The following is an 8,063-nucleotide window of genomic DNA, read 5'->3' as shown; positions in this document are numbered from 1 at the left end:
GGGGGTGAGTCAGGGCGAGGGGGTGAGTCAGGGTGAGGGGGTGAGTCAGGGCGTGGGGGTGAGTCAGGGCGAGGGGGTGAGTCAGGGCGTGGGGGTGAGTCAGGGCGAGGGGGTGAGTCAGGGCGTGGGGGTGAGTCAGGGCGAGGGGGTGAGTCAGGGCGTGGGGGTGAGTCAGGGCGAGGGGGTGAGTCAGGGCGTGGGGGTGAGTCAGGGCGAGGGGGTGAGTCAGGGCGTGGGGGTGAGTCAGGGCGAGGGGGTGAGTCAGGGCGTGGGGGTGAGTCAGGGCGAGGGGGTGAGTCAGGGCGTGGGGGTGAGTCAGGGCGAGGGGGTGAGTCAGGGCGTGGGGGTGAGTCAGGGCGAGGGGGTGAGTCAGGGCGTGGGGGTGAGTCAGGGCGAGGGGGTGAGTCAGGGCGTGGGGGTGAGTCAGGGCGAGGGGGTGAGTCAGGGCGTGGGGGTGAGTCAGGGCGAGGGGGTGAGTCAGGGCGTGGGGGTGAGTCAGGGCGAGGGGGTGAGTCAGGGCGTGGGGGTGAGTCAGGGCGAGGGCGTTAATGAGACAGAAGAGTGAGATTTGGGATTGTCAGGTTCAAAAACATCCAATTTTTTTTAAATTGAAAAACTTTCACTGGACATGAAATGTTAGCTTTGTGCTCTCTCAAACAGATACTGTTGACCTGCTGAGTATCTGCATCAATTTAGAGTCATGGAATCATAGACACGTAGGGCACAGACAAGACTCTATGGTCTAACTTGTCCATGCTGACCAGATATCCTAAATTAATCTAGTCCCATTTGCCAGTGTTTGCCCCATATCCCTCAGAACCTTTCCTATTCATATATCCATCCAGATGCCTTTTAAAGGCATCCACCACTTCCTCTGACAGCTCATTCCATATATGTACCCCATCTGCATGAAAACGTTGCCCCTCAGGTTCCTTTTTCCCCTCAAACCTTAAATCTATGATCTCCAGTTTTGGACTCCCCTGCCCTGGGGAAAAGACCTTGCCTTTTCACCCTATCCATGCCCTTCATGATTTTAAAAACCTCTGTATGGTCACCCCTCAGTCTCTGATGCTCCAGGCAAAACAGCTCCAGTCTATTCAGCCTCTCCCGATAGCTCAAAGCCTCCAATTCTTTGTAAATCTTTTCTGAATGTTTTCAAATTTCACATTTTTCTAATAGCAGGTAAACTGCCGTATTGTAAAAGTGGCCTCACCGATGTCCTGTACATCTGCAACATGACCTCCCAATTCCTATACTCAATGTTTTTATCAAATGAAGATGAGCATGCCAAATGCCTTCTTCACCATGCTGTCTATCTGCGACTGCACTTTCAAGGAACAATGGTCCATATTAGAAAAATGCAAGGGATGGCCCCATTAAAACAAAAGGACAAAACTTTACAGTTCCCTTCTGGGACTTGCATATCTTACCTTGCCCCGAGACAGACGAGCAACTGTAACTTGCCGTCCTTCCCAATGCTGCGGGGGGCTGCGGTGATGGCATTGACGTACTGACAGAACATCGCAGAGCAGCCTTTCAGCTTCAGCAGGTTTTCCTGAGAGTCCTCGTCATCTTCCGCCGTCTCAAAGTAGGTGACGGCTTTCTCTGTGTTTCGAGAGATGTAGAAAGATCGAACAGATTGTTGAATCCCACAACCTGAACACGAGCTCCCTGACTGGCCCAGCCCACGGGTTGGTTTACTGGGTAAATGAGGAAAGGCGGGTCGAGAGGACTAGGTAGCAGAATTGCCGTAACTTCGGCAAGTACCAGAACAAGCACAGTTACTCCCCCTCCCCAATGCTGTGCCTATCCACCTGAATACAAGTTGTTGAATGAGTCATAGACTCTTTAGGCTAATGAAGTAGGACATCTAGCCCATCAATCCATGTCTCTCTCTGTCTCCTTGGAATGCTCCAATCAGTCTCACGCCCTAGCCCTACCTACTCCCTCTCAACCATAGTTCCTTCAAGTCTCCATCATATTCCCTTCTGAAATCATTCATACTTTATGCTTTCACCACCATCATAAGAAGTGAGTTCCAGGTCATCCATGCTGAACATAATCCCAAACTAAACTATGCAAGTCCCATTTGCCTGCATTCGGTCCACATCCCTCTAAGCCTTTCCTATTCATGTACCTGCCAAATGTCTTTTAAATGTTATAATTGTACCCACTTGCACCACTTCCTCTGGCAGCTCATTCCATACACCCTTGATGTGAAAATGTTGCCCCTCAGGTCCCTCTCATCTTAAACCTTTGCCCTCTAGTTTTGGCCTGCTACCCTGGGGGTGAAGGCCTTGGATAGTCACCCTGTCCATGCTCCTCCTGCTTCTTCAAGATTACCCCTCAACCTTCTCCGGAAAAAAAGCCCCAGCCTATTCAGCCTTTCTTTATAAGTCAGGGCCTCCTGTCTCAGTAACGTCTTTTCTGAACCTTCTTCTAACACGGAGACAAGAAGTGTACGCAGCGCTCCAAAAATGGCCTCACCAATGTCCTGTCATTACCACTCACTATGTGACAAAAAAGCTCTTCTTCAGACTCCTCCTGCGGCTCTCACACACAACCCCAGGTCCATGCCCCTCAGTCTTGTACATCAGCGACCATCTCCCTTATCTAAACCTGTCACAGTCTTATACATCCTATTAAATCTCCCCTTGACTTCCTCTGCAGAAGGAAAACAACACTAACTTCTCCTACCTCACCTTGTAGCTAAAACTCCTGTAGACCTCAAACCATCCTGGTACGTTCCATCCACATACTACTAAGGACCCTTCCTATAGGGTGGTGACCAGAAGTGAACACAGTCCCTGGAGTGTGACTAAACAGAAGTTCCTAAAAGTTCAGCCTCCTCTCTAAAGCTTCAATAACCTTCCTATAATAAGGTGACCAGAACAGAGCACAATAATCCAAGTGTGGTCTAACCAGGGCTTTTATAGAGCTGCAGCATAGTCTTGCGGCTCTTAAACTCAATCCCCCTGCTAATGAAAGCCAACACACCTTTGTGCTCATTACCTATATTTTTGAAGTTCACTATCATAGAACATAGAACAGTACAACACAGTACAGGCCCTTCAGCCTTCGATGTTGTGCCGACCTTTTATCCTACTCTCAGGTCAGACTAACCTACATACCCTTCATTGTACTATCTTCCATGTGCCTATCCAAGAGTTGCTTAAATGTCCCTAATGTATCTGACTCTACTACCACTGCTGGCAGTGCATTCCACACACCCACCACTCTCTGCAGAAAGAACCGACCTCTGACATCTCCCCTAAACCTTCCTCCAATCACCTTAAAATTATGATCCCTCGTGACAGCCACTTCCGCCCTGGGAAAAAGTCTCTGACTATCCACTCTATGCTGCTCAGCATCTTGTACACCTCTATCAAGTCAGCTCGCATCCTTCTTCGCTCCAACGAGGAAAGCCCTAGTTCCCTCAACCTTTTTTTTATAAGACTTGCCCTCCAGTCCAGGCAGCATCCTGGTAAAACTCCTCTGCACCCTCTCTAAAGCTTCCACATCATTCCTATCATGAGATGCCCAGAACTGAACACAATAATCCAAGTGTGGTCTAACCAGGGCTTTATAGAGCTGCAGCATAACCTTGTGGCTCTTAAACTCAATCCCCCTGCTAATGAAAACCAACACACCATATGCCTTCTTTACAACACTACCACTCGGATGGCAACTTTGACAGATCTATGGATGTGGACCCCAAGATCCCTCTGTTCCTCCACACCGCCAAGAATCCTGCCTTTAACCCTGTAATCTGAATTCAAATTTGACCTTCCAAAGTGAACGACTTCACACTTTTCCAGGTTGAACTCCATCTGCCACTTCTCAGCCCAGCTCTGCATCCTGTCAATGTCCCATTGCAACCTACAACAACCCTCCACACTATCCACCACTCCACCAACCTTTGTGTCGTTGGAAAACTTACTAACCTTCCACTTCCTCATCCAAGACATTTATAAAAATCACAAAGAGCAGAGGTTCCCAGATCCCTGCGAACACCACTGGTCACCGAGCTCCAGGCTGAATACTTTCCATTTACTACCATCTCGGTCTTTTATGGGCCAGCCAATTCCATAGCCAGACAGCCAAATTTCCCTGTATCGCATGCCTCCTTACTTTCTGAATGAGCCAACCTTGGGAACTTTATCAAACACCTCGCTAAAATCCATGTACACCACATCCACTCTTCTCCCCTCATCAATGTGTTTTGTCACATCCTCAAAGATTTCAATAAGGCTTATGAAGCGTGACCTGCCCCTCATTAAGCCATGCTGACAATCTCTCATAAACTATAGTTTTCCAAATAATCATAAATCCTGTCTCTCAGAATCCTCTCCAATAATTTTCCCACCACTGACCAAAGACTGATCTGTAATTCCCAGGGTTATCCCTATTCCTTTTCTTGAACAAGGGAATAATATTTGCCATCCTCCAATCATCTGGTACTACTCCAGTGGACAGTGAGGACACAAAGATCATCACCAGAGGCTCAGCAATATCTACCTACAGGCTTTGCTAAGTTCTCTCAATGCTTGCAAAGAGTGATTTGCGTGAATGCCTCTATCTCTGCAGATCTTGAGAACCTAACTATTAAATCTAGATTACTTTTCCCTCTTCTCGCTGCCCTCATACCTCTCTGTTTTTGATTCCCTCTGTCACTTTCCCACCCATTATATTAGCTTGTGCAGTTGACTGACATCTGCGTCACCGTCAGCCACATCAACAAGCTTGGGATCCTCAGTAAATTTTACTCTGTCCTCCAATGTACAAGACATTTCCATCTATCAGAAAAGCAGCGGTCCCAGCACCTCTTACACTCTTCCAGTCTGAAAAACACTCATTTATCACATTTTCTGTCATTGACCCATTTAAAAAAAATCACACTGACAGGGCCAGCTCAGTGGTTAGCACTGTTGCCTCACAGCGGCTGGGACCCAGGTTTGATCCCACCCTCAGGTGACTGTCTGCGTGGAGTTTGCACATTCTCCCCGTGTCTGCGTGGGTTTGCTCCGGTTTCCTCCCACAGTCCAGAGATGCGCAGGTTAGGGTGGATTAGCCATGCTACATGCAGGGTTATGGGGACGTGGTGGTGGGATGCTCCTCAGAGGGTCAGGGCAGACTCAATGGCCTGCTTCCACACCGAAGGGATTCCATGACAGTATTCCCTGTTTTGCCCAAGCCTCCATTTCAGAACTTTTCTGAAGCAAGGTCACTGGACCCGAAACGTTAACTCTAATTCTCTCTCCACAGATACTGTTGAGTTTTCCCCAGCAATTTCTGTTTCTGATTTCCAGCATCCCCGCATTTGTTTGCTCACTATGTGAATGGAACTCAATCCAATCATCATCAAAGTCATTCACCCAGTTTCCACAAGATGGCACTATACTGCTGATGTATGAGGAAAGGCTGAGGCACTTGGGGTTGATTTTATTGGAGAAAAGAAGGTTTAGGGGTGACTTAATAGAGGTGTACAAGATGATTAAGGGTTTAGATAGGGTTGACCATGAGAACCTTTTTCCACGTATGGAGTCAGCTATTACGAGGGGGCATAGCTTTAAATTAAGGGGTGGTAGGTATGGGACAGATGTTAGGGGTAGGTTCTTTACTCAGCGAGTCGTGAGTTCATGGAATGCCCTGCCAGTAGCAGTGGTGGACTCTCCCTCTTTATGGGCATTTAAACGGGCATTGGATAGGCATATGGAGGATAGTGGGCTAGTGTAGGTTAGGTGGGCTTGGATCGGCGCAACATCGAGGGCCAAAGGGCCTGTACTGCGCTGTATTCTTCTATGTTCTATGTACACAGGCCACCTCCACAGAATAAAGCTGATCCCAATTACTGTTCTCAGTGGGACAGCAGTTAACCTCAGTCCCTTTAGAATGAGAGCAGCGAGAGGACAGAAGCATAAAGCTGTGCAGAGAGAACTTCTGTTAGAAAATAAAACCAGAATGGTTCCAGGCTTCCTTCCTTTTCAATATCAGATTTCCATTAAAGTAGAGCAGTTAACAAGTCAAATGGCATCCTTGCTTTATCAACAGGAGTATCAAATACAGAAGGAAGGAAGTTATGTGAGACTTGTCGAAAACACTCATTCATAAGGAATGGGAGCATTACCAGTTGAGCCACTCAGTTAGAGTATGGCTGATCTTCCACCACAATGCTATTTTCCTGCACTATCCATTGATAATTTTAATATCTAAAAACCTAGGAGATAGTGGGGACTGCAGATGCTGGAGAGTCAGAGTCGATAAAATGCGGCGCTGGAAAAAGCACAGCAGGTCAGGCAGCATCTGAAGAGCAAGAGAATCAATGTTTCGGGCAGGACCCTTCATCAGGACTGGGGTCTCTGTTTTCCTGTAGAGAGCACAATCCCACTGATGAGGCCTCTTCGGGAGTACTGTGTCCAGTTCTGGTCGCCCTGTTATACGAAGGATATTAATACACTGCAGAGGGTTCAGAAGAGATTTATCAGGATGTTGCTGAGGATGGAGGCTTTGAGTTATAAGGTGAAGCTGGACAGGCTGGGACTTTTTTCCCTGGAGCGTCGGAGGTTGAGGCATGACCTGACAGAGATTTATAAAATAATGAGGGACATGGATAAGGTGAACAGCAGGTGTCTTTTCCCTAGGGCGGAGGATTTCGAGACTGTGGGCATATTTTTAAGGTGAGAGGAGAAAGATTGAAAAAAAAACACAAGGGGCATTTTTTTTCACACAGAGAGTGGTTCGTGTGTGGAATGTGCTTCCAGACGAGGCAATCAATGCGGGTACAATTACAACGTTTGAAAGACATCTGGATAAGTACATGAACAAGGTACATTTGGAGGGATACGGGCCAAGTGCAGGAAGGTGGGAGTAGTTCAGTTTGGGATTATGGTTGGCATGGACCGAAGGGTCTGTTTCCCTGCTGTATGACTTGACCATCAACGGAGACAAATGGCCTTTGCTGTCTGATTATTAATCAGATGTCACTCGTCCTGTAATTGTGAGGTCCTTTATGTTGTCCCTAATATCATCATCCTTTGGTTGTATCACATGAGGGGATGGAGGAAGGCTCAGTTCTGTGTAACGTAGCCATCAGCTTTGTGACTCCCTTCCACTGCCCAGCACAGGAGGACCAGCAGACTTCTGGCACTCACCTATGAAGTCCCAGATGAAGACGTTCTTCTGGAAGAGTCGAGCGGACTTGAACCCGTGGTGAAAGACTTGTTCCAGGGCAGAGACCAGGCCAAACTCCCCACACAGCAGAATGGTCAGACTGCCTCTCTGTGGAAACACAACCGGTTGGGAGGGTCTTGAACACAGGGATGACAGAAATCTCCAATGGTGATGAGATTTATACCTTGCTGCGGGCTCGTATGCCTGTGCCATGGAAATTGTTTAGGGAGAAATGGGAAGGCGAGATGAATTTACTGAGCGGACATCAAGGGTAACCCCTTTCCAGGAGGTTTGAACCACAGGGGGACAGTGGAAGCACAAATTCAGAGCTCACAATTATCTCATATAGCAAGGCAACAATACAGAAGCCATTGTGATTCACATCTTAGCCTCACTAGAAAGGTACATGGGGTTTGATGAAGCTCTTGGACTAGAACCCTTCGCAGCACTTTACCGAGCAGATCACTCGACACCAGAAAGACCACAGCAACAGACAGCAACAAAACAATGGTGCTAAATTTGGCCTGTTTTCAGTCAGAGCAAAATAAGTGAAAACGCAACAGCTGAAAACCACGGATGGCAAAAACTGACATTTCCCATCGGCAACACAAGGGAACCGATGGCAACATGAGGGAAATGCCATTTTATTCACTGCAAGGATTGGGAATGCACGGCCTGACTGAAACTGATCCAATCCTGGCTTTCCAAAGGGAATGGGATAAGAACTCAAGGAGAAATCGATCTGCAGGGTTCTGGTGGTAAAGGTGGGTGAGTGGGGATGATGGTGGGTGAGTGGGGATGATGGTGGGTGAGTGGGGATGAAGATGGGTGAGAGGGGATGAAGGTGGGTGAGAGGGGATGATGGTGGGTGAGAGGGGATGATGGTGGGTGAG

The 8,063-nt window shown here is 47.9% G+C and overlaps 1 protein-coding gene across 4 annotated transcripts in view; it reads right to left on the bottom strand.

The window, feature by feature from the left end:
- LOC122559492 (DENN domain-containing protein 5B-like) overlaps positions 1–8,063 on the bottom strand; it is a 292,527-nt gene that overhangs the window by 3,297 nt on the left and 281,167 nt on the right. For all 4 annotated transcript variants that reach the window (XM_043708993.1, XM_043708994.1, XM_043708995.1 and 1 more), the window contains 2 exons: positions 7,152–7,278; positions 1,431–1,605 (listed from right to left, as the gene is read on the bottom strand). In XM_043708993.1, the coding sequence (XP_043564928.1) occupies positions 1,431–1,605; positions 7,152–7,278 (302 nt within the window). The remainder of the gene's footprint in view (positions 1–1,430; positions 1,606–7,151; positions 7,279–8,063) is intronic.

This window comes from Chiloscyllium plagiosum, chromosome 19 (genome assembly GCF_004010195.1).
Source record: "Chiloscyllium plagiosum isolate BGI_BamShark_2017 chromosome 19, ASM401019v2, whole genome shotgun sequence".
NCBI classification, from domain to species: Eukaryota; Metazoa; Chordata; class Chondrichthyes; order Orectolobiformes; family Hemiscylliidae; genus Chiloscyllium; species Chiloscyllium plagiosum.
The sequence above is the reverse complement of the archived record's forward strand: the minus strand, read 5'-3'. Positions and strand labels throughout refer to the sequence as shown.